Below are 27,082 nucleotides of genomic sequence, written 5' to 3'. Positions count from 1 at the left end.
TGGCCTCACTTTTTCAGGACCAGGTTTGCAATGTTTTAATCACCCCCCCTCTCCCCCCCTCCACTGCCACACACACCCTGATCTCCAGTACCCTTAGGGGGCTGGGGGGTCTTTCTTCTCTGCTCTTGACTCAAGCCTCCACCATATATGTTCTCCCCATTTTAGGTATTCAGTGATTAGCAACCCAATTCTATTTAATTACTTATCATTAGATTAGCTTTTACAAAGGACTATTTACTTCAAAGATTTATTAAGAACAAACATTCAAACATTTCCCTCCAACACCTTTGGGGCACAGCCTTCCCATTTCTCTGGAAAAGAAGTGTGGAATTAAGTCCACAGTTTAGCTCAGTTTTTACACAACATTAGTCCCATCAAGTTCAAGTCCAAAGAATCTTTGGGCTAGTTTCCTGTACCCTTGCACACTCTGAACTCTTGTCCATCCCCCTCTTTTCCCTCCCTGCCCCAGGGTTTGCTCTCAGTTTGGAGATTCCAGTCCCTGCACCTAGAACAGAAAAGAATCAAAGAAAAACCCCAAACTCCAAGCCTATTTGTTGAGGCCATATGGCCTAAGGGGTATGGGAGGAGGCACTTCAAGCCTTCTCCCATTTACTACATGGTTCACTTGCTGTGAGGGGAATCCTTCACCCTCAGATGCAAATTTAAGAAAAGTCCTGAGTGTTTTAATGCTACTGACAGTACCAGCTTATGTGGTCAGTGGGAAAAGGTTCTTCCTAATCACTTAGTATTCAAACAGTAAGTATGTAGCAATGAAGCAGGTCCCCAGCATATTCTTCTGGGTGACATCTTAGGTGGTCCAGGTACATACGAAATGCCCATTACAAGAGCTTTTTTTAAAAGTACAGTTCTCCTTATCTCACTCAGGCTAGAAGTGTAGTAGCCACTCATTGGCCCAATTTTGATTATTATTGGCACAGAAGCTTTTATGTGCTCCATTTTCCTGACCTGGGTCAGTTCATGCCTCCTTAGGCAACCTAGTGGTTCTGTTCCTGAGGGCTCAACATATTGGTCTCAGACTTAGTGAGGATATCCAATGGATTTAACCCGACTACAACTCAGAACTCTTGAACTTAAGCAGTTCACCAGCCTCAGCCTTGTGTCATTAATTAGTTTTAATTTCTTCCTGGAAACAAAGGCCTAGGAGTTCTGGGAAAAAAAAATTTTTCTGAAGAATTTAAGCTGAAAGTCACCAAAAAATAAATTAAGAAGTACATGGTGGGTATGAATAGGCTGTAGTTCATGAGCAAACAAGTGTTGGGCAAAAGAATTGGTATGAAACATGTTGTCACAGAAATTAAGGAAGAGAAAAGAACGTGGGCCAGTCATGTGATAAAAGTGAAGAATAACAAATGGACAACCCATATACTCTGCTGATGAGTACAAAACACTGGGAAACCTAGAAGTCTTCCAGAATGTTGGGTTGGCTCCCCATATAGGACTTTCTGGACAAGAAAGACATGATTCACATAGCATTAAAGATCATGGATGAGTTGCTATCTGCAACAATTGAGGGAATAGTCATATCAATAAGATCTATAAACCTCCCCTCAAACCATTTTGAACCCCCAAGACATGAGAAAGGTCTAAAATGTGAATTGGCCAATCAGGAGAGCCATCATGGCACACTCTGAGTCTGCCATAATGCTTTTCAATGCTCTGGCATAATAGACATGCCTTGCTCTCTGAGTGAACTCAAAATGCCCTTTCCTGTGTCAATGCTACAAGGCCAGGTGAAGCCGACCAGACCATTCTTCTGTTAATGACTACCAAGGACAAGGTTCCTTGAACAGACCCTACCTGGAATAATGGGACTTTTCTTATCTTAATATTTTATGGCCATATACCATATTATGTCATGTTAATGGTAAGGGAAAGGGACATATCCTGGCTTGTAATCACTTCATCAACTCTCTTATCTTATTGTATTTATACCATATTCAATTAAGAAAATTCCTTTCTCATACTGTGGTTAAACATATTTAGGGATCATAAATTTGAGTAATACAGACATCTTGAGTTGGGATTGTTCTAAAACACACAGTCAAAATTTAAGTTTACATGAATCTGCAAGTTTTAAGGGAATAAACAACATGAATTTTTATATCATCTAGCCTGTTTGCCTCTTTTAACCAAATTTTCAGGTCGACAGATCCTAAATTCATAAATACACTTTGTTTCTTCTTCCCAAAGCCAATTTCTTCCCCATCAGAAACACATACTAGGCCTAGCACAGAGCTTTGTACAAGGTAAATGCCTAATATATAAAAAAAGATGTTTTATTCAAACTGGGCTTTTTTGTAATGCTGCCACTTCTTAGGAGGCCCCCCCCAAATCCCTATAGAATTCTCCTTCACAACAAAGAAATATAGCTAAGCAAAATAAATCTATACATGGTCCATGTCTACTAACGTATTCTCATTTCCATACATTTTTGTTCTACCACTTCTTTGCCAGAGGAAGCATGTTTCACCAACACTGCTGATAGTGAACTCTCCTAGTCCCTCCACATTGGATTCTGAGGAGCATTTGACTTGGGCAGCTAACATCAATTCCTTGTTATGGTGGCATATTCCACATTCTCAACAGGAGTACGAATTTTGGCATTGGTTGGCTTTTGGGGACTTTTGTCAGTCACTGTGGCATAATGGATTTCCTCAGCATTTTCATCACTGTCCATTTTCATGGCAGAGCCCTAGAAGCCAGGGGAAGAGAGACAGTATCAAGTTATACTGGAAAGGAAGAAACATTGACATGTTAGGGGGAGGGTAGAAAATGCCTAATAGGCATCTGTGGGAAATGTCACAGTTTCAAGTATGGAATGTCTGAGCTAGAAAAGACCTTTGAAATTATCTAGTCCATCCCTTCATTTTATATGTGAGTAAACTGAGGCCCAGCCAAGAGAAGTGATTTTCCAGGTCACACACAAAGCTCGTGGAAGAATAAGAACTAGACTTCAGATGCCCTGACTCCCAGGGATCATCATAAGCCCATTGAGGGCAGAGACCATCTTTTCCGCTTTTTGTATCCTCAGCACTTAGCACAGGGCCTGGAACCTAGTAGGTGGGGAGGGGTGGTGTGGTAGAGTTCATTGTTAAAATTTACCAGCAAAGGTCCCAGCACGGTGCCAGGGAACTCAGATTAAACCTATATTAGGGAATCCAAAATGAGTTACGATGGTTGTTCTGTACAACCTTTTTTTGTTTGGAGGACAGACCAGTTTACGGCAAATCAGATCTGACTATCCTCTGAATCCAGAAAAGAAAAAAGGGGCCCTTGAAGTGCCCCCCCAGCTCTGCCAGTTCGTTTTTATAGGCCAGCAGGAAAGGCTGCCTCTGACAAGTCTGTCTTCCCCACAGTCCCAACCAGGAAATCCAAATAGCCTCAATTCCTAAAATCCAATTAGGATTAGTCAGTCCCATTCCTCTCAATTCAGCCCCAATGGCCAGGCCTACACTTTCTGAAGGGAGGAGCTCATCACCTGCCCCAGAGGCTCTCTCACTGCCCATCACCAGCGTTAGGGAATTCCCCTGATCAACACCCCTCCTCCACCCCATCTCCATAATACTGATACCAATAACAATGCTTTTCAAGAGCATCCAGGGCTTTACAAAGCACATGCATCACAAGAAACATGTAAGGTGATAGTACAAATATTATCCTAATTCTACAGATGAAGAAACAGAAGCTCCAAGAGATTTTATGACCCCAGTGGCTCATTCAGCTAGCATATGGCAGAAAGGGAACTAGAACCAGGCCTCTTGGCTGTGGGTCCACTGTTTTTTCCATTATACTATCCAATCTCTGGTGACTAATACATTTTTGAAAATGAGAGATTTTGTTTGTTTTTTGCTTTTTGGAGGGCTGAAGGCACAGCAATTGGGGTTAAGTGACTTGTACAAGGTCATATGGCTAGTAAGTGTTAACTGTCTAAGGCCGAATTTGAACTCAGGTCCTCCTGACCCCAGGGCAGGTGAACACACTGTGCCACCTAGCCTTCCAGAGATTTTTTTCTTTTTAATGCATTGATGATTTGTCCCCGTAGTCCATATTTGTCCTATCTCAATGGATCAATTAATCGACAAACATTTATTAAGCTCCTACTACGTGTCAGACACCATGCTAAACAATAGGAATACAAAAGGAGGCAAAAGACAGTTCCTGCCCTTGAGGAGCTAACAATCTAGTGTTCCATCTCTTGCATTTAACAGCATTTTCTGACTTGTGGTACCTGGGAATCTGACCCTCTCTGAATAAAGGAGCCTGTAGAATAGCTGTTCCCCCTGCCTCTATTATTCAGTGCATTGACAATTCACAATATAATGACCTCTGCACATTTTGGGCCTCTACCAAGTCTTCCTCTGATGATGTCTAATTGAGGGATGGCGGGTGACTGACCCTGGGATCTCTCAGACTATGTTAAGAAAAGACAGGCTCTGGTAGTTCCTGTTGATCTGGAAAGATTAGAATGGAGTAAGAACCTGAAAACAAATGGTGTCTACTGCCCAAGGACTAGCTCAACCAAGAACAGAGAAGTTCATGACCAGAAGGTTGTCCACTGAGTCATGAATGACTGGGACTTTGTACCCTAGTACACACTGTCTAGGGCATAATGGGAGCATGCTTCCCCTCTGAGCTCATTCAAGCACTTTCTATTTAATTCTGCTGGCTCTACATTGAGAGACACCATATCTTTCCTCATAGCTAAGTCACTCTAACCTTCCTCCTGACCTCACTATCTTCTTCCTCTTTTCCTCGGACTAGAGGTTGTCTTCAAGGCTATACTCAACGGGGTGAACTATTTTCTATGCCTTTTCAACAAAGTTCCAATCTATTTCCCAAGGCCCATCTTCTGCTAAGAATTTCTACTCCTCTCCTATGGGTTTCCACATTTTTTCCTTCTTTTTCCATCTTTATTATACAAGACAGGTCTCTGTAATAATTCAAGGAAAGGGTCTTGATAGGACATGTAGATGATGCAAAAACAAAAGTTCTCAATCAATCTTTAATTAAAGAGATAAGTGGAGGTATAACTAGGGTGGAGTGACTGGGACTTTTTATCTGATTGTCAATCTTTCAAGGGGCATGGGGGCATACTTCTTCCCTGGCTCCATCCTCACAGTGCCTAGACCTCTGTGGGTCTTATTGAGAAAGACACCACATTTCTTACCATATAACCAAGATACCCTAATCCTGATTCCCCCATGATTTTTCTGTCTTCTTCATGAAATGTCTGCAGCAATGTGCCCAATGGTTTAAAATTTCTTTTATGCCCCAACCCCTAATTGCATCACAAGGGTCCAGTCATCCTCCTGTGGCCCACCTCCTCCATGAATATGCCCACCTTTTCCAAATGACCATGGCACCAGAACCTGCCATACATCCCCTCTTTCTGGAGTGGGGGAGAAGGGTTACCATATCCAGTCAAACTTCACCCAACTGGGCAAAATTATCTTCACACCCTTTCTTGCTCCTCTCATGCCTATGGCAAAATTGCTCCGTGAGACTGTATTTCACCTTGTGCCTTCCCAGGGTATTGACTGGGTCAACACTCTTTGACTTTTCCAACCCTGACAACACTGCCCCAGGCACCAGAATTCCCACTTAAGCTCTGCATATAAGGCCATTACTTTATAAAGCTGAAAAATGTAGTTTTTCATTTCAAATACAATCATTATGATTTATCACCCAAATTCTGTCCCTTTCTATTTCAAGAGATCCACCCATCTGTGCTCTTGGGGGTAGGAAGGAAGAGGAAACTTCTTATCTATAGGCAGGTGAATAACTTCCTGGTAGATGGTCTGAGTTCTATTTTGTCATTGGGTAATGTGTGTCATGGCATAAAGTGCATAGGTCAAGTGATTAGGAAGTCTGGACTGGAGTCCCCACTTTGTCACTAACTCATAGTGTGATGTTTAAGTCTCTTGATCTCTGTGGACCTTGGGGTCTTCCTTTGCAAAATGAGTGGGCTAAACTAGTTAATCTGTTCCTTTCCAGCTCTAAAAGATAGGATTTAGAATCTGCTTATGTGAAGAGTAATAAAAACTTCATACTGCCCTCAGCACAGGGCTATAATGTGGGTCAGATGAGATTAAACAGGTGAAAGGTATGAAGCCTTGTATAGGTGAATATAGGGAAAGGATAAGTAGTCTTACCTTTGACTTCTCTCCCCATGACTCAGAGTCATCACCTGTTAAAAGAGACACCCTTAGAAGAGTGAACCCCTTACTTGGAAGTTAATAGGGGGATACTACCTCAGTTGCCCAGCTCTGCTCTTCTCTACTCCCAGCTTAAGGCTTATCACCATAGACAGTGTTCCATTTCTCCATTCCTTATCCTTTATCCTGCTACCCCAATACAATTAAAAATGTAGGTGTCACAAGTTCCATTCCCATTCTGGGACTTGAAATGGCTAGTTACTGGAGGATTTAAGAGGAACCAACTGGGAAAGATTTCTAGTGTTTGTATTTGAGCATGCATGTGTATAAGGTACTTAGCCTGGCATCCAAAGCTCTGTGGAAACTGATTCCATACAGTCTTCCCAAACTCATCTGCTACTGCTCCCCTTTATTTATTCTATGTTTCAGTCAAACTGCATACTCTCTTCTCTCTCCATGCCCTGGCTCATGCTGTATACTATGCCTGGAATAATATTCACCAGCCCTGGACCCATCTCCATTTGTTGTGGTCTCTCTCTTGTTTCAAGTCTCAAGTCAGAAATCATGTCCTCATCAGCTTCCTCACTCCTACTCCCTCCTCTTGAGCCCAGCTGAAAGTGATGTCTCCTTCCTCACATATGCCAGGCCAGTTTTGTATTCATCTCACTCTCTCATAGAACACTTAATCTTGTACAAGTACCCCCTGCCCCTTCTCCTTTGTTTTGTAAGCCCCTTTAGAGCAATGTCTAAGTCACATCTTTTTCTGTTCCTCAGCACCTAACACTGTCTTGCTCACAGTACTCATTAACAAATCTCTATTGAAATAAATTGAATTGCATGGAGAATTCAGTTGAATTATGGTCAGTGACATAGAGAAAAGAAGAAAGAGAAATATCCATCTCCAAGTATTCATTCATTCAAGGTATATTTGTTGAACACCTACTGTACGCCACACCCATTTTGATAAGAGGATAGAGGAAGGAGTTACAAAGGTGAATAAAACAAAGTCCCTGCGCCCAAGAAGGTCATGACCTGCTAGGATAGGGATTGGAACACATAGAGCTGAATGAGATATGCCATAAAGTAGAGAAATAGAAGGGGATTAGTCAGCAGACTGGTACCATAGTGTTCAAATACTGTAGAATCCCGAATTCTCTTTTGTTGGCCTGCAATCGCAATGTTAGAGAGGTGGGAGATTGGGAGCAGAGATGGAATGCATAAAAGGTTTAAGATACCCCATTTCTCACCTTTCCTTGCTTTCTGGTAGATCCTCCTGGCACAAAGGATGCCCACAACAAGGAGTATTGATAGAAGCAGGCAAGAAAGGACCACACCCAAAATGAGGAATTTCGTCTCTGGGGAACTTAGAGGAAGAGAGATATGTCAGATGTGAGAATGTGGATGGGGTGAGGAAGAAGCGAACCACCCTGGGGACCTGATCTACCCTGAGCCTAATGTAATAAAATGGAGGACATTTTGATAGCAAGGGTATCCCACCATCTCGAGGTTTTGGAGGCTTAGGACTTAACAAGAGGGTCATTTAACAGCAGCACTTTCAGCCAATTATTAGCCTGCCAAATCATCTGCAGTCACAAGTTATCCCCAAAATTTGAGGATGTGGTAAGATGAAGTGTAGAATTAAATGTTGTACTGATCAATTGGACTGAGGTCAATTTGTATACTCTTAATTCTCTGTGACAATTTTCACATTTATAGGTTCATAGGATACCTGGAAGACACCTTCATGATCATCTTGTTTAATGCCTCTAGTTTTCATATGCGTAACTGAGGTCGCACAGGAAATTATTTAAAGTGTTGGGACTAGGTTAGTTCCTCTTTAATAGGGATTGGATTTAATCTTGTTCATATCTCTGCCCATCTAGGAAATCTAAAAAATAACACTTACCCTTGACCAAGTGGTGTAGTACTAGACCTGAAATGAGAAGACTTGAGTTCAAATCCAGCTTCAAACACTTACTAGTTCTGTGACACTAGGCAAGTCTTAAACTTAAGGCAAACTTAAACTGTTTGCCTCAGTTTCCTTATCTACAAAATGGGGCTCATAATAGTATCTACCTCCCAGGTATACACCCCAACTTTCTACTTCAGCCCAACCACACTGGACAATGGGCCAGGGCTAAAGGATATCAGATCTTAGGCCATGGTAAGCTTAAATTTGAGAGAAAGTGAATTTATTCTAGGCCCACTGCAGTCCTGGGATCCTGGTGGAAAAGGTCAGTGAACCTTGGAACAGACCAGTGCATACTAGGGTTTGGAGACGTTTAGGTGCAATGCACAGATTTCTGGGACAAAGAAGGAAGTTTTTGGAAAGTTGCTGTACCTGTTGGTGACGTGGTTGTTGTAAGTGATCTCTGAGGTAGTTTGTATCCTTTTATAGGGGTTCTGTGTTTTAACTGCAAAGAGAAGAAACAGAGGGAAACATATGGACTTGCCACTTCCTGATACTACCCAGGAGCTACCAGCACAGGAATGCTGGCCCTGTAAGGGAACGACACTTTAAAAAGTACAAGGCGCTGTGTGAATATAACTTGTGATATCTTATGGTGCTGTGCCAGAATTCTTTCCTATCGCTCCTGCCAATGCCATGCTGAAGTACCTCAGGGATCCTTCCTCTGGCAGGCCATTAACAACATGGTATAGCACATCTCATAGGCTGCTCTTTCCTCAGGAGATGGCTAGAGCTGCTGTCACATGAAAACAAAGCTGCATCTTCTCCTGCCCCAGCTCCTGGTGTGCCACTGAAGGCCCCTATGTACAAAGGGTACAGAGTCTGCAGGAATAAAAGGAACAAAGCAAATTTTTGTCTGTTTACAGTTATTTGTGGGTAAGTGTATGCACATATGTGTATACGTGTGAATGAGTGTATATCTGTGTATGTGTACATGAGACCCTGGGTCTCTGATTCTAGGAGTAACTTCTAACCAGGCTTGGGAAAAGGTCATTTACCTTGCACAGGGACAGGAGACCCAGCACAGGCAGCTAGGTGGCACAGCGGGTAGAGTATGGGGCCTGGAGACCTAAGTTCAGATCTGTTCTCAGACTCTTACTAGCTGTGACTCGTCACTTAACCTCTGTGTTGAATTACTTTGTATTATAAAATCCAGTGGCTTTTCCTCAGTCTTCATTCGCCCTGAGCTCTCTGACCTTTGACACTACTGACCACTCTCTTTTCCTCGATACTCTCTCTTCTAGGTTTTCATGACCCTACTCTGTCCTTGTTCTCCTCCTACGTCTCTGACCATTCCATCTCAGTCTCCTTTGCTGGATCCTCATCTAGGTCATGCCTTCTCACCTGGGGTGTCTCTCAGAGGCCCTCTTCTCTACCGCTTTACTTGGTGATCTCATCGCCTCTCATGGATTGAATCATTTTCTTTATGCAATTGATCTCAAATTCATCCATCCTACCCTAACTTCTCTGCTGACTTCCAGTCTCACATCTCCTACTGCCTTTCAGAATCTCAGCATGTCAAAAACTGAGCTTTTATCTTTCCACTTAATCTCTTCCCACCTCCAAATTTTCCCATTACTGACTAAGGCAACATAAACCTAGCAGTCTTCCAGGATTAGTCATCTTTGAATTCTCACTGTTGCTGAGACCTGTTGAGTTCACCTTTGCAACATTTCTTAAATATGATCCCTTCTCTCCTCCGATCCTGCCACCATCTTGGCACAGGTCCTCATTCCCTCACAGTTTGGCTACTATGATAGACTTCTGGGGGATCTGCTTGCCTCCTCTCTTTGCCACTCCCATCCATCCTCCAGTCAGCTACCAAAGTGGCTGAACACAGATCCAACTTTGTCATTCCTTTACTCAGTAACCTCCAGTTGCTCTCTATTGCCCCCCAGGAGCAAACACAGAATTTCTAGTTTAGCAACCTGGCCCTCTGCACCACCTTTCCAGTCTTCTTGTACCTTAAACCCCAATAGATGCTCTTAGATCCAGTGAAACTGGACTCCTTTCTTTTCCTCAAACAAAACACCCCACCTCTTGACTCCAGGCATTTTCTTCAATTGTCCCCCATGCCTGGAATGCTCTCTCTTGTTATCTCTGCTCCCTGGCTTCCTTCAAATCCAAATCAAAACCCCACCTTCTACTGGAAGCCTTACCCCAACCCCTCTGCCTTCCCTTGTTAAGTACTTCCTGTTTATCTTTTATATAGTTGTTTGTGCATATTTGTTTGCTTTTTGTCTTCCCCATTAGATCCTGAGATCTTTGAGGATAGGTAGAATCTTTTGTTTCTTTCTGTATCTGTAGCTCTCGATATTTAACACAGTGTTAGAGACCTGGCACGTAGTAGGAGCTTCTTAATAAATGTTTATTGACTGACTGTGTGCCTGAATTTCCTCATCTGTAAAATAAGGATAATAATAACACTCACCTCCCAGGGTTGTTGTGAGAATAGAATGAGACAGTATAAAGGGCTTAGCATAACACCTGGTACATACTAGGTGCTTAATAAATGCTTAATCTTTATTCTTAGCTTAGAGCAAGGGTTCTTAACCTGGGTCCAACAACTCCCAAGGACAGATCTCAAGTGAATTTGGATGCAGAAAAAAACATTTTTATTTTCACTAGCCTCATCCTGAAATTCAACCTTCCCTTCAATTATTTAAAAATCTTATGCTGAGGTGGGATCCATAGGCTTCACCAGACTGCAGAAAGCTCCATGACACAGAGAAGGTCAAGAACTCCGGAGGAAAGGATGAGTGTGGGGAGTGGGGAAGAGCTGAAGGGGAGGAGGAGGGGGAGAAAAAGGAGGGACTAGAAAGGAGGAAGGGCTGTTCCGAGATCCTGAGGAGGCCCCTTCGTCCCTTGGAAGGGCCTTCACTTAAGCAGGTGCTTAACAAACGTGCTGAATTGACCAGGCTCTGCCTGGAAGGGGCTTACCTGGGGACACCATCAGGTGCAATCTCCTGAGGACTTTTTGCCTCTCAGGATGTTCTTCATGGATCACACACTCGTAGACACCTGAATCATTTACTCTGAGCTCAGACATCGTGATGGTGAGGATGCCGCTATCGTGGTCATAAGAGGAGAAGCATTCCTTCTTGGGCAATGAAAACTTGCTGCTTGTTTCTAAGTCTGGCACACCACACTCCTCTCCATTCTCTTGCTTTTTACACCAAGATATCCATCCGTTTTCATGTTCCTGGGGCTTGTAGGAGCAGTTCACACTGAAGCTCTCCCCTTCCATTCTGTGCTCTTCCTCAGCCTGACCTTCTTGGCCCCTGGGGCCTGGAGACCTCAGACTCACCCCCTGAGGTTGGTGCTCAGCCCAAGTCCTCCCTGGATTGCCTAGAGGATACGAGGATGAGAGGGAACCTGGTCTCCTCATACAGCAGCCTCCTCTGCCCGCCCATAGACAGAATAAGACCTAAAGGAGCCGTTCAGGGAGTCTCCCTCCCTTCCCCATGCCTGAACACCCCATGGTGTCCAGACCTTCCCCCGTCCAGAGCCTTCTCTCCCATCCCTTCCCTGTTTCTCATTGCCATTCACCCTCCCTCAGCACTTTTCTCCCCATGCTCAGATCTCTCCCTCCCCCAGCCCATCCCCACCACACCTGAGTTTCCCAGTGACAGCAGCAGCAGCCCCAGCAGCAGCTGTAGGATTTCTGGGGCCATGCTGGTCCTCTCTTACTCAGAAGGAGACAACACAGGGAGCTGCCAACCCTCCTTCTGGACCCCAGGGAGATAGTAGCAGGGGCAGGGCCTTGACGCTGCTCTTCCTCCCTCTGAGCCTCTATGAGGGAAGAAGAACTAAATGTGGGGGCCAGGAGGAAGGGCCCCGCAGGAGCAAGCAGAGGGCAGTAGAAGGAGGCACAGAGTTGAGAGGGGAAGGGCAGGAGAGCCTTTCCACGGTGGCTCTCACCCACGCAGATTGTCCTAAACAAATCTGACGTTTTTGCAGAACTACAATACAGGAGCTGCTAGTTTGCTCCTCCCTCTGAATTTTAGAGATGAAAATGTCACTTGTCACTGAGCCCTTAGGTGGCTCCAGCATCCCTCCCACTGAGCAGCTTAAATCCTAAGAGGAAGTGGCTATTATTTACCATTTCTCAGTCCACCAGGGTTCCTCCAATGAACAGCTTAAGCCCTAAGAAGATGTGTTTTCTGTCTGTCACATTTCCTTCCATCCACATCCTCTTCTCATACCACAATATCCCCACTATGTGGACACCCAGGATGGTGGGGGAGTTTGGGGCTGAGGTTCAGGCAGGTCTCAGGTGCCTTGGACTGCAGTGCCTCCTGTGAGATGTGTACTTTCAGACCCTTAGCACAGTCTGGGGGTGGGAGGGTGAGGGAATAAGAGACGGACCCAGGATCACCTTTTTACCATCACCTATCCTTTTCTCTCAGTCTTTTCCTATGGCTAAGAATCATCAAAGAAGCACTGAGATCCCCTTCTTTCTATTATAGAGTACAGAGATAGCAGAGACTTTGAAAGTCATCAGTTGGAATGCTTCATTTTATAACTGAGGAAAGTGAGACCCAGAAAGGGATGGTTACTTATCCACAATAACATAAGTAGGAATCTTCCCCATGATATTTCTAGGTTCTCACCCAGCTTTGTCTAGTCTCAAGGGACAGATTTGCTTGAAGGAGGTAGGGAAGAAAGAACAGATCACTATAGGATGGATAGTCCTAGCAAATGGTTAAGGGTGCTCCCCTGGTCCCCCAGCTTATTTAAGGGGGTGGGGAATAAAGCTAGGACTTTCTCCTATGGATTCTATGTGTTCATAGAATATAAAATGTTGTTGAGATGCCTAGACTTAGACTCAGCAAAACTGACTTCAAACCCTAGCTTTGATCTTTCCTACCTACATGAATTTGGGTAAGTCAAGTAACCTCTTTAGGTCTCATTCTGTAATGTAGCTGGTTTCCCCCAATGTTTCCCTCTGGATAGCTGGCTGTCTCACAGTGGTCTGCCAGTCAGGTGGGGGCTTTAGATCCTTGGCATCACTGCCACAAAGATCTCATCTGATCAAGTGATTAATTAGTGGTCTCAGATCAAAACAGTCTTTTTTATTCTGGTAAGAAACCCAGTTGAATAGCTTGGAGTCATGGAGCAGAGTAAGTGTGCCTAATGGGCCACATTAGTAAACTGAACTGGCATTGGGGAATGAACCCAACACTGGGCAAAGGCACTTGATGCTGATCCTCTTTACAACCCTGAAGAGGTGCAGATATGATGTTAGCACCAACTGTCTTTGACTTTCATCTTGGCACTGGAATTTGATGTCTTTAAGGGGAAAGTGGGACGGGCAACTTTGCATAGCAAAGCTGTCCTATCCATCAGTTTCACATACAAGTCATGACATTGCCTTGGTCATTGTCATGACATTGCCATTGGTCCTCTTTGAAGGACAAACAGTAGTAGAACAGTAGTAGTAAAATGAGGGTGTTGGATGAGATGACCTCTAGGGCTCATCCCAGTTCTAAATCCATAATCCCAGGATTTATCTCAAAGCTGTCTAATCTGACTTCCTGTATACTAAAAATCCTTTCCACAACCTGTTCAATTCCCTGTCTCTCACCTTTGTCACATGGGAATAAAAATAACTTGGAAGTATTGTTCTCAAGAATAAACCGTAAACTCTGAAACAGCTTTAGAAAGAAACTTATTAGGTCATTTGGTAGAGGACAGGAAACCACAAAGGAAGTGTGACTCCCTCTCCTAGGTTCTGGGAGGTTTATATTACATAGAGTTTAGACAAGAATATACACCCATGAACCACATAGTCCATTTTGTAGAGAGGACAACTTGAAAGCAAGGTAGATTGAAATGGATATGAGTAAATGTAAAGATTCCATGAAATTTGGGCAAAGTCAAAACACAAAGGGAACACAAAACACAGGTTTGGGTGAACCAAAAACAAGACCTAGGTGTGAAGACTCAAAACAAAAACATTTTGGGTGGATCCAAGATCTGGGAGAATCCCAAATTCCTTTATTCATCTTCAGTATTCCTAGAGAGTGACTGAGGTCAGGGTGACATTCTGGGTTCAAACAATCTCTAGTCACTAAATATTAGATTTAAACAGAATAATAATTAATAGTTTTCTGAACAATATAATAAATGATAAATAATAACCCACAGAAGAAAGGACTGATGAGCTTTTCCAAGAAATGGAGATGATGAAGCAGTTTTTCTAATCACTAGGTCTTTAAGTGGAATTGTCTTTTCCTTCTAAGTAGGGCCTACATTTAGAATCTTCTTCTCCCTTGACTCCTGAGGCTTGCCACAAGTTATAGGATATGGACCAATGGATGGTGCTGGACCTCAAGTCAGGAAGATCTGTGTTCAAATCTGGTCTCAGACAACTTTCCAGTCTTCTGAACCTGGGCAAGTCATTTAATTCTGTCTGCTTCAGTTTCCTCAAGTTTCATCTTCCAAATGAAGATAATGCCCCCTTCCCAGGGTTGTTGTCAGGATCAAATGAAATAATATTTGAAAAGTGCTTTGCCAGTCTTGAAGCATTATATAAATGCCAACTATTCTTATTAAAGGATTACTGATATTTGGTTTGTTAAAAGGTAGGTAGAAGTTGAACATTACTATCGCACACAAAGTCCAAGTTACAGAGTTTTACATGTATACCCAATCATCATCATCAACACACACACACATACATACACACACACACACACACACAAAGACTTGGGGCTTAAGGCAGACTTGAAGTTTAGAAGGAAAGAAAAAATAATAATCCACATATAATTTATTTTTTAATCAGTCATTTCACCTTCCCACTCAAAACAAGAATAATGGGAAAGGCAATTTTCATTCTGATCATCTAAAACAGGTCAGGGCCAACTCATAGTCCTAGATGTAAAAAATGAACAAATGGCAAGCCAGTCATGACATTCCCATTCTATAAACAAAATATCAACCAGGGAAGAAAAATATAATTAGTGAAGGGGTAGAAAAATTAATTTCCATACAGTGAATTTGTATAAATTTTTTTATAGGTATTAGAGAACTGAACTGGCTGTTAGGTGTTATTTTTGTTGAATTGTGTCCAACTTTTTGTGGCCCCATGGACCACAGCATGCCAATGCTGTCCATGGAATTTTCTTGGCAAAGATACTGGAGTGGTCTGCCATTTTCTCCTCCACAGGATTAAGGCAAACAAGGGTTAAGTGACTTGCCTGGAGCCACACAGCTAGTAAGTATCTGAGGCTGGATTTGAACTTTCTGACTTCAGGTCTGGCACTCTATTCACTCTGCCACCTAGCAGCTAGAAGGAAGTTCAGAAGGCGACAAAACCAAACAGGGCAATGTTGGAACTACTACAATAACTTTGAATTGTAAGCTAGAGAATTGTGGGCTGGAGAAGGAAATGGCAAATGACTCCAGTATCTTTGCCAAGAAAATCTTAAATAGGGTCACAAAGACTGGAGAGACTGAAACAGCAAATGAACAACAAAGACATTCAGAACAAATCCATACATTGCCTATGTCTGAAAATATGTCTTACTCTGCATTTCTAGTTCATTGTCTCTATGATAGCAAGTGGGAAGATGATTCATCGTCAGTCTTCTAGGGAGTCATTATGGGTAGTTCCTTTTTGTTTGTTGGATTTTATTTTTCAGCGAACAAAAATTTGATTAGCCACCACAACTGTCACCCATACAGGGGGTCTTACACTCAATTCTCCTACCTGTCTGAGAATGTCCTTCCCTTTGGCGGTCTGTCTCCAGAAACCCAAACAAAAATAATGCACCCAATAGGAGCCCATTAGTATGATGTGAGTGTCCAGCAACCAAATACATATTTGGTGCCAGTTCTTTCTCAAGGCCATTAAGGTTAGGCATATGGCCTCTGATCCCCTCATGCTTCTACAGCTATTATGCTTTGAGTCCCCAAGGCAATAACTCAGTCTTGGGCCTAGGGAGACTTGTCTTAAATCCTCAAGCCTGTTCTGAGACATGAGAGGCACAGGATTACTACAAGGGATAGGAGTTTTAAGAGATGTCATTAACTTGATCAGGATACAAAGACCCTTATAAACTCAATCCCAGATGTCATGATTCAGTTTTATTTGCACCCTCATAGCTTAGTGATCAATTGCTTCCTTATCAAACCCATGTTTGAGAAGTCATACCAAAAGTTCCCTTTAGGAAAGGGTTTTATTAACCTCTGCCCACCCTGGAGGACAACAGGCACTAGGCTTCCTCCCTCAAGGCCCAGAGAGCTTATTTGCCTGAAAGACCATATTTTTCTGGATTGTTGCTGCTGGCCTGATCTCTTGCCTTAATTTCACCAGCTGATCTGCTCACATATTTATGGTAGAATGGTAAGGTTAAGCCCATACCTTAAGCCTGAGGCCATTGGAGTGGGGCTTCTCCCAGAAGGTGGGATTTAATTGTCCTTTCATAAACTGTTAATAAGGTGGGATATCTAATCCATTTTACTACATTTGTCCCTTTTAGGAACTTTACCTCCTTTGCAGACTTTCAGTGAAGACTTGGCTGAAATTGGGATTTGTCTTTATGGGGCTAGGTATGTACAACTCCCTATCCTAGCCTCCTATAAGGGAACAAAAAATGGTTCCCAACTGGAGCCTCTATCTGATTTAAGTGACTTTGCAAAAGTAAATCTTAAAGCTCCCCAAGTTGATGAAACTGTATTGTAAAAAGGACCTTCCAAATTGGCTACATTAGACCCCACCCTGATCATGGATTGTCATAGTGACTCATCAAACTGCTATTTCATCTCTTCCTTACAATCTCCTCAATTCCTCAATGGTGAGATCTTATCCTCTTCTCACCCTACCGAAGAGGAAATTATACTTTTCAAGGTAGTGATCAGGTAAGGGCAAGGCTTTCTTGTGACATATTTCCTAATTCTCATCCTTCATTCCAGTTTCATTCTCTTTCCTTACAGCCATGATCTCATTGAGATTTAGCACATTTTAAACAAAGCTTCCAGGTTGGAGACCATACTTCCTCCCTTTGGTCTGTCATTTCTTGCCCATGACCTGGGCATCCCCATTTCCATTAGCCTCTCCTTTGTCACTTGTGCTATTACCAAGTTCACTTTGTTGCCCTCATGGTGAAATCCTTAAAAATAAAGCTCTGTCTCTAGTTGCTGTTGGGCCACATTATTCTCATTTTTCTTAAGATAGTAATATAATTTCTCTAGGGCCATTAATGATAATCAGAAAATGCTTAACCTGGTGCTATCTTTGTCCTTCTTCTCAGTTTTCTTTACCCCGCTCCTCCCACATATAACCCTACAAGGGGAAAAATGGATTTTTAATGAAATGGAGGACTTCTAAGCATTCGTGATAAAAAAAAAAAAACCTATAGTTGATTAGAGATTTTGAAGTTCAAAGACGAGAGTTAAGAAAAACAAACCGAAAAGTGAGCATGAATTAATAATAAAAAGGAACTAAACAAGGATAAACATTATCTAATGTGGGGAGATACACATGTCATACCTCTGAACTCTATCATCATCAGACCTGAGAGAAGGAGTCTAATTGGACAAGACCTGCATATGGCTCTGTTTATCTAGGAGATCTTAAGAGAAGGATGGAAAGACTGGGGAAGAGGAATACATTAGGCAAGGAAGGAAAGCAAGGTTATAGAAAATTGTCCCACAATATCATTGTGCATAAGAAGATATTATGCAGGGGCGGCTAGGTGGCACAGTGAATGGAGCACTGACCCTAGAGTCAGGAGGACCTGAGTTCAAATCTGGCCTCAGACACTTAACTTTTACTAGCCATGTGACCTTGGGCAAGTCACTTAACCCAATTGCCCTACCTTCCCCCCTCCTAAAAGCAATAAAAAATTAAAAAAAGAAGATATTATGCAAATAAGACTGAGGGTATGTGGGGACCAGTTGACACTTGAACCTTATCCTCCTCTGAACTGGTAAAAAGAAGGAAGAATAAACAAACACACACACAGAGTTGGGTACAGAAATACATTTCACTTAACAGGGAAATAGAAGGGAAAGAGGACTAAGTAGAAAGGAGAATGGGGAGTTGTAGGAGGGATAGATTGAGAATTACTCCTAAGCAAAACATACTCTAGAGATGTACAAAAATACAGCTCCTTTTCAGGTGTCAAAGAATGGGAATCTGAGGGAGTGGTTTGCTCCTCAACTAGGGAATGGCTGAACATATTATGGTATGTAAATGTTATGGAATACTATTGTGCTGTAAGAAGTGATGAAAGGGATGGTTTCAGAGAAATTTGGGAAGACTTGTATGAACTGATAACTTAATACAGAATGAAGTGAACATACAAGGAGAACAATTTATTCAAGCACAATGATATAGTAAAGACAAATAACTGAAAAAATTAGGGACTCTGATTAGCATAATGACAACTATGATTCCAGAGGACTAGTGATGAAACGTGCTGCCCCTCCCCTCAAAGAGAAATTAAGGATTCTTTTTAAAAAAAATTTATTTTAGACTCAAGGGCCAGAACACAAATACAGAACAGAGAAAAGAAACAAAAACATATCATAAACTTGAATATTGGAACTTAAATCCAAAGAGAGAAAGAAAAGCGTGTCGTGTGCATAGCAGAACGTGAGAGGATTCAAAATACGTAACAATAAATTTTCATTTTAAGAAAGCCTGTATGCTAAATAGTACATGTGGTGTTGAGGATGGTCCATCTTTTCTTTGCTTCATTGTAAATTTTCTTTTGTTCTCTGTTGTGCATATTTTTACTTTGTGCTTTTCCCCCCTCCCTCAGCCCCCCTTCCCGAAGGCTACAATAAAATTTAGGTATGTTCCTCAACAGCTATTGATACATACATACACATATACATATACACATACATGCATAGACATATACGTTCCCAAACATATTCTGCTCCTGATATTTGTTTTTGTGTTTGTGCATATCCCTTGTTTCCTTTCCCTCCTGCCTCCTCACTTCTACCCACTAACTTGCTCTCCTAGTACTTGTCGACCCCCCTCCAAGGATCCCTCCCCTATTCTCTCATTGCCATATATCTAAACATTCTTATATACCCCTATTTTACTATTCCCTCACTCTCCCTTCTCAAGATCCCCCCCTTGTCCTCTTCCCCCTCCCCATGAACCTATCTTTTTATTTCTTCTGAATTTAGAAGATTTTTATACTCTTTTAAATACATATATATTGTTCCCTCTTAAACCCATTCCTGATGAAAGTAGGTTACCAGAACTACCAGCCCTTCTCCCCTATCAAATTCTTCTGCATCATTTCTTCCTCTTGCACCTTATTTGTATAAAACAATTACTCTTTTTAGTTGTTCCCAAATGGTTTTACTTTTAAATTCATATCATACTCAGGTTTACCCCAATCTTTCTTATGAGCTGCCCAATTATTAATAGGAACCTCAGACATACATTTAAAAAAGTAAACAGTCTGTCCTTATGGATCCCTTATAATCAGTCTTTGTTACATGCCTTATATCTCTCTTGGTTCTTGTATGTCTAATTTCTATTAACTTCAGGATTTTTTAAAATAAAGTTTTGAAATTCTGAGAGTTTATCAAATGTCCATTTTTTTTCTATTCAGGATAATACTTAACTTTGCAGGGTATGATATTTTTGGCTGGAGTCCCGGTTCTTTTGCTCTTCTATATGTTGTGTTTCAAGACCTACAGTCCTTTAATGTCTCTGTGGCTAGGTCTTGCGAAATTCTAATTTTGGCACCATCATATTTAAATTGCTTTAATATTGATGCTTTTAATATTTTTTTTCCTCGAGCTGGGGGTTTCTCAATTTGACTATGATATTCCTATGAGTTTTCCTCATAGGATCTCTTTTAAGTAGTGATCGATGGATTTTTTTCTATTTCTACTTTCCCCTCTTGTTCTATTGCTTTGGGACAATTTTCTCTAATTCTTTCTTTTTTTTTTAAGCAATTGTGGTTAAGTAACTTGCTCAAGGTTACATGGCCAGGTGTTTCTGGATGTGTGCTAAGTGTCTGAGCCCGGATTCGATCCCCAGGTCATCCTGACACTGGAACTGGTGCTCTTACTCACTGTGCTACCTGGCTGCCCCCTAATTATTTCTTATATTATTGTATCAAGACTTTTTTTTACCATAACTTTCAGTTAGTCCAATTGTTTTTATATTTATTCTTCTTGATGTATTCTCTAAATCTGTTGTTTTTCTTACAAGATGCTTCACTCTCTTCTATTTTTTCATTATTCATATTTTGATTAATCATTTCTTGATCTCTTATAATTTCACTGACTTCACTTTGCCCAATTCTAATTTTCTTTCTTTCTCTCTTTTTTGGAGGGGGGATGGTAGAGCAATTGGGGTTAAGGGACTTGCCCAAGGTCACACGGCTAGTTTGTGTGTGTGTGTGTGTCTGTGTGTTAAGTGTCTGAGGCCAGATTTGAACTCAGGTCCTCCTGACTCCAGGGCCAGTGAAACAGAAAATTCTAATTTTCAAGATGTCATTTTCTTCCTTAAGATTCTGGATCTCAGGGGTGGCTAGGTGGCACAGTGAATAGAGTATCAGCCCTGGAGTCAGGAGGACTTGACTTCAAATCTGGCCTCAGATACTTATTAACACTTTCTAGCTGTGTGACTTTGGGCAAGTCATTTAACCCCAACTGCCCTGCCTTCCCCCTTCAAAAAGCAAAAAAAAAAAAAAAAGATTCTGACTCTCCTTTTCTAATTGGTTGACTTTCCTTTCATACCCTTCTTGTTTTTCTTGGATTATATATTTTTGTTGTTGTTAGTTTTTCTTCCATCTTTGTCAGTTGATTCTTAAAGTCTTTTTCAAGATCTATAAATTCTTTTTGGGCAAGTGACCATTTGATGTTACTCTGAGGGCTTCTTTGCTTCAGTATCCTCCTCTGAAGGTGAAAGCCAGTCATCTCTATTCCCATAGTAGTTTTCTATGGTTGGATTCTTTCTACTTTACCTGTCCATTTTTTTTTGTTGTAATAACTTAATTTTTGTAACCACCACTAGCCCTGGGGTATGGAAAATGATGCCTCTTGCCCCGGATCATGAGTTCTCCCCTCTAGCCTGGAGCCCAAACCAAACCTTCAACCTCCTATAAGTGCCCATAGTCAGGGGTTTTCTGTCCCACTGCTTCTGCACTCATCAGGGGTATGCTGGTCCCCTCTCACCATTGCTGCTCTTTGAGCACAGCTGGGTCTGGTGTTCCTTGTCATCAGATGTTCCCTCGATCTTCCGAGGCTCAGATGCCCAATTCCACTCACTATTCCCAGAGCAAAAGTTCTGGTGGCTGGGGCTGAGGCAGTCTCTCAAACTCACCAACCCCAGGGCTTGCCACTTGTTGTTAAAGTGGACCCTAGTCTGGAGGTGTTTGCTCTTCGTGGGTACTAAACCTCTTCCTGGAATTTTTCTTTTGATCTTCTCGAATGGTCCCAGGAAGACTCTGGTTGTGTCTCTATTTTTATTTACCTCCACCCACACTTTGTTCACCCTAAGGTGCTATTTTAGCTCTTTTGTAGGGTAAAATCTTGAGAGCTTGGAATTTTTCTGACCTACTCCACCATCTTCCCATAATCCTCTCTGAAATTAAGGATTCTAGGTGCACAATGAGGCACTTTTTTTTTTGCACATGACAAATGTGGAAACTTGTTTTACTTGACTATTTATGTTTATAACAGGGAAGTTTTCCATTTGTTCTCAATCATGGTAGAATGGGGAGGTTAGGGTGAAAGCAAGAGAAGATAGATTTTTGCTCAGTAAAAATAATAATATAATATAACATTTATAAAGGAAAAAGTATGAAGCCAGGAGTTAAAACATTGTGTGTGAAGAGCAGCAAGGCCAATGTCATTGGATAGTAGAGAACACAGATGGGAAGTGTAAAAGGACATATAAAAACTATAAGGAAGCCATGAAGTGAAATGTTTTAGAAGTCAAACAGAAGGTTTTATACTTGATCACGGTAGTAACAAGGAGTATTTCAATTTATGGAGTAGGATGATAATGATGTTGGGTCTGTACATTAGGAAAATGTCTTTGGTAGCTGAGTGTAGGATGGACTAGATTGGGGAGAGATAAGTGATCAGAAGGATAATCAGGCTGTTGCAGTTATCTGGGTATGGACTGGTGAGGACCTGCACCTTCAAAACAATAGTAAAAAATGGAGAAAAGGAGAAGCATAGGAAAGATTTTTGTGAAGAATTGAACAAGTGGAAGCTAATGATTCTATGAGAAACAATAAAACAAAGTCAAAAGAATGAAAAAATAGAAGGAAACATGAAATATCAGAAAAATAACTGATCTAGAAAACAGAGTGAGGAAAGATAATTTGAGAATTATTGGACTACCTGAAAACCATAATAAAAAGAACAGCATAGACATTATATTTCCAGAAATTATCAGGGAAAACTGACCTGATATCTTAGATCCAGAGGGTAAAATAGAAATTGAAAGAGTCCACTAATCACCTCTTGAAAGAGATCCCAAAATGAAAACTCCCAGGAATATTATAGCCAAACTCCAGAGCTTCCAGGTCAGAGAAAATACTTTAGTCATCCATAAAGAAACAATGCAAATATCCTGGAGCCATAGTCAGGATCACACATGATTTAGTGGCTTCCACTTGAAAGGATTGAAGGGCTTGGAATATGACATTATGAAAGGAAAAGGAGTTGCGATATTTTAAAAATTATTCATTTAATATTTTATTTTTCCTCAATTACATGTAAAAATTTTTAACATTTGTTTTTAAAATTTTGAGATCCAAATTCTCTTCCCCCCTCCCTGCCACCCTCATTGAGAAGGCAAGCAATTTAATATATAGGTTATACATGTATAGTTATGCAAAACATATTTCCATATCAGTCATGTTTTTTTTCTTTTTGGAGGGGGGAGGGCAGGGAAATTGGGGTTAAGTGACTTGCCCAAGGTCACATGGCTATAAGTGTTAAGTGTCTGAGGCCAGATTTGAACTCAGGTCCTCCTGACTCCAGGGCTGGTTCTCTAGTCACTGAGCCACCTAGCCACCCCCCATATCAGACATGTAAAAGAAAACATAGACAAAAAAAACCAACTCAAGAAAAATAAAGAAAGTTTAAAGAAAAGTATGCTTTGATCTGTATTAAGACTCAATCAGTTCTTTCTCTGGGGATGGATAGCATTTTTCATAATAAGAGTTGTTTCAGATCAGTGTATTGTTGAGAACAGCTAAGTTCATTCATAGTTCTTCATCATACAATATTGCTATTACTGTGTACAATGTTCTGGTTCTTCACTCTATATCGGTTCATGTAAGTCTAAGTTTTTCTGAGAGCATCTTGTTCATAATTTCTTATAGCAACAACAGTATTCTATCATGATCATATACCACAGCTCATTTATCCATTCCTCAATTGATGGGCATCCCCTCAATTTCCAATTTTTGCCAATAGAAAAAAAGGTGCTACAAATATTTTCATGCATATAGGTCCTTTTCGTTTTTGTTTTTTAAGTCTTTTGGGATACAGACCTAGTAGTAGTATTGCTGGGTCAATGAGTATGCATGGTTTTATAGCCTTTTGGGTATAGTTCCAAGTTGCTCTCAGGAGTGGTTGAATCAGTTACAACTCTCCCAACAATGCATTAGTGTCTCAATTTTCCCACATCCCTTCCAACATTTGTCATTTTCCTTTTCTGTCCAATGAGCCTATCTAATAGGTGTGAGGTAGTACCTCAGAATTGTTTTTAATTTGCACTTCTCTAATCAATAGTGATTTAGAGCATTTTTTCATATGGCTATAGATAGTTTTGATTATTTCATTTGAAAACTAACTCTTCATATCTTTTGACCATCTAGCAGTCGGGGAATGGCTTTTATTTTTATAAATTTGATTCAGTTGTCTACATATTTGAGAAATGAGGCCTTTATCACAGAAACTTGCTTAAAATCTTTTTACAGTTATGATTATTAACTGTATTTCCCTCCATCCTATTTCCCCCTCCCTCATTTATTATATTCTTGCTCTCTTTTCATGCTGTCTCTCCTCAAAAGTATTTTGCTTCTGACTACCCACTGCTCCAATATACACTCCCTTCTATCAGCCCTACTTCCCTTCTTCTATCCCCTTCCCCTTCTACTTTCTTTTCTGTGGGCTAAGATAGCTTTTTCTCTGCTATGTTGGTTCTACCCTCCTCTCCCACTCAACCTCCAGGAGCTAGAGTTTCAACCAAAAATCGACTACCCACCAAATCTGAGTATAATTCTTCAGGGAAATAATACATATTTAATGTAATAAAGGATTTTCAAAGATTCCTGATGAAAAGACCAGAGCTAAATAGAAAGTTTGTTGTTCAAACACAAGAGTCAAGGGAAACATCAAAAAATAAACAGGAAACAGTAATCATAAGGGACTTGTTAAAGTTAAACTATTTACATTCCTATATGGATGATGAGAAAGAGGGATCTCAAAGTTATCTATAATCATATGAAAAAATACTCTAAATAACTATTTTTTTAAAGCAATTGGGGTTAAGTAACTTGCTCAAGGTTACACAGCCAGTTATTTCTGGGTGTGGTGCTAAGTGTCTGAGCCTGGATTCAATCCCCCAGGTCATCCCGACACTGGGGCCGGTGTTCTTACTCGCTGAGCCACCTGGCCGCCCCTCTAAATAACTATTGATTAGAGAAATGCCAATTAAAGCAACTCTGAGGTACCACATCACAACTATTAGAAATGACAAATGCTGGAGGGAATGAGGAAAAAATAGGTATAGTAATGAAATGCTGGTAGAGTAGTGAACTGGTTCAACCCTTCTGCTCTTTACCCAGGAAGGGCAGGGACCAAGGATTCTCATGCAGCCACAAGTGCTACCACTCCTCTTTGCTTGGGAACCATTCTGGAAAGAAGGGTAAAGAGAAAGAGGTACAATGGGGGAATTTGCCTCATATAAAAGAGGCATATAAGGAAGCACTTTTAAATGGAAGGGGAAATGGAGTTGGGGTTGTGGAATGCTTGAACATTACTCTTATCAAAGTTAGTTCAAAGAGGAAAGAACATAAATACACACACACACACACACACACACACTCAATTGTGTATAGAAATGTAATTTATCCAATAGGAAAATAGGAGGGTAATAGAACAAGAGAAAGGCAAGAGATGATAAAAGGAAGGGGAGATTAAGGGAGGCAGTAGTATGAAGAAAAATAGATTTTTGATTGTGAACTCCTTTAGTACAGGGACTGTCTTTTGCCCTTCTTTTTACCCTCAGTGCTTAGAACAGTGCCTGACCCATAGTAGTTGATTTGACTAGCCTAATGCTAGTTGACAAGTTTTTCTGCCCTTTTTCCATTTGGCAGGGTCTCTGACACGAACTATCTATGTGTTCTTGGACAAGTAAATTACTCTCCTCAACCTTAGTTGCTCTCTCAATAAAATGGGGGAGAAAAAAATAAAGGACGGAAGAACGGGTGAGTTGTATCTGGACTATCGTTTCTGAGATTCTGTACAGCTGTGGCATTTTATGGGAGTACAGCATAAGGTGATTATGAGGACTATTTGGGGGTTTAATTTGCATAATTGTTACTTAGACCTCAAGAGAATGAACTGAGGAGCAAATGAGGTGTCTGGAATTGTGTTTCTCCCAGTGCCCTGGCACATAAGAGATGCTTAATAAATATTTGTTGACTGACTGATTGGAAGACACTGGAGAAATAGGGTCTAGACTCTTGAACAATGCTTCATCTTCTTCCCGGCAGGGTTGTAAGGATGGACTCAAGGCTAGGATGTGGCCTAGGTCATCCTAACTAAATAAAGGGTCAAAGTCTGTGGTATGATAAGTGGAGGCAAGATTAGAGTAATCTCATGAAGAGAAGATGTTCTAGGGATGGAAATCTAAGGAGAGGAAGGGGTGACATTCTGAGGGAGTGGCACAAAAGCTTTATTCCAGGATGAGTTGTGAGAATGTGGACAAAGATTCTAGAGGAAGATGTCACCTTCTTCTTCTGGTGGTGTTCTATTCACTGCACCACCTAGCTGCCCCAAGTAATAGCAATTCTTATTGGGAAATCTTTAGGATTTAGTTATTATAAGATTTTTGCTGCCAACTATGTGATATTTTTGAACAAATCATAAAACCTAGTTCTGATATTTCTTATCCAGTGTGTTTGCAAGTGATTTCACATCACTCTCCTGCTTTATATCATCCTAGGGACCTCAGGTATCATAATGAGAGGACACCTGTCATGGGGATACAAAGAGATTGGTTCTTCAAACTCTCAGTACCACAGGGATGTGCTCACTGTGAAATGTTTGGCTTGGAGGTTATTTTTACTTATTGCAGATTACATGAAGCTTAATGTTCCCTTTTTAATGTAATGAATTCAATCATGGATAGTTATTAGCCAATGTGTTTGCACATGAGGTATTCACACCACCATTTTGTCTTCTCCAAGGAAGAGATTTCGCTGGGGTTGTGGGTAAGGATTCACACAGAAGGTAGGATAACTTTACTCCAGACTTTACTTGGTTCTGGTATAATAACAAACACCTTTGACACAAGGGTTACAGAAAATTCTCAGTTATAATGTGTCTCTCCTCCAGATTAGCTTAAGAACACTTTAGTATAAATTGCTTTCCGATCTAAATAGACTTAATGCTTGCCAAAAGATGTGTTTCAGGGAGATTCTTGAGGGGGAGATATCTGGTTTGATGCCACAGACAACTGTCTGAGTCTGGAATCTTGAACCCTCCCTATTTGAACTCATATCCTCCCATTCAACTCATTCTCTTCCTATGACTATTCTTCTATTTCACTAAGTGCTGGAAAGAACACCTCTTGTAACTTGTCTCTGCTCTTTTCTTTCCCTCTGCTCTAAGGTTCTCTGATACTGGAAAGATACAGTTATCTTCCTGGTGCCTTATTCCTTCCTCTGTACCAACACCCTCATCCTTCTCTCCTCCCATATAT

At 41.2% G+C, this 27,082-nt stretch overlaps 1 protein-coding gene across 1 annotated transcript; it reads right to left on the bottom strand.

The window, feature by feature from the left end:
* Positions 1 to 256: 256 nt before the first annotated feature.
* Positions 257 to 11,487, bottom strand: LOC138177242 (trem-like transcript 4 protein). The gene is made up of 6 exons (XM_069108337.1): positions 11,086 to 11,487; positions 8,518 to 8,590; positions 8,083 to 8,109; positions 7,424 to 7,539; positions 6,174 to 6,208; positions 257 to 2,713 (listed from the first exon to the last, which is right to left on the bottom strand). The coding sequence occupies exons 1-6, from the start codon at positions 11,390 to 11,392 to the stop codon at positions 2,567 to 2,569; spliced, it is 705 nt and encodes a 234-aa protein (XP_068964438.1). The 5' UTR covers positions 11,393 to 11,487; the 3' UTR covers positions 257 to 2,566.
* Positions 11,488 to 27,082: the final 15,595 nt, after the last annotated feature.

This window comes from Petaurus breviceps, unplaced genomic scaffold (genome assembly GCF_028583685.1).
Source record: "Petaurus breviceps papuanus isolate PSGF00001 unplaced genomic scaffold, PetGlider_PUasm1.0 90352, whole genome shotgun sequence".
Classification (NCBI taxonomy): domain Eukaryota; kingdom Metazoa; phylum Chordata; class Mammalia; order Diprotodontia; family Petauridae; genus Petaurus; species Petaurus breviceps.
This window is presented reverse-complemented; position numbering and strand designations above follow the sequence as displayed.

Excerpts from the sequence above, each read along its gene's own strand:
- LOC138177242 (XM_069108337.1), bottom strand. The coding sequence starts at position 11,392 with ATGGAAGGGGAGAGCTTCAGTGTGAACTGCTCCTACAAGCCCCAGGAA. Across the intron at positions 8,110-8,517 it reads AACAACCACGTCACCAACAG|GTCTAGTACTACACCACTTG; the intron begins GTACAGCAACTT and ends TTCTCATTTCAG. Across the intron at positions 6,209-7,423 it reads CTACCAGAAAGCAAGGAAAG|GTGATGACTCTGAGTCATGG; the intron begins GTGAGAAATGGG and ends CTCTTTTAACAG.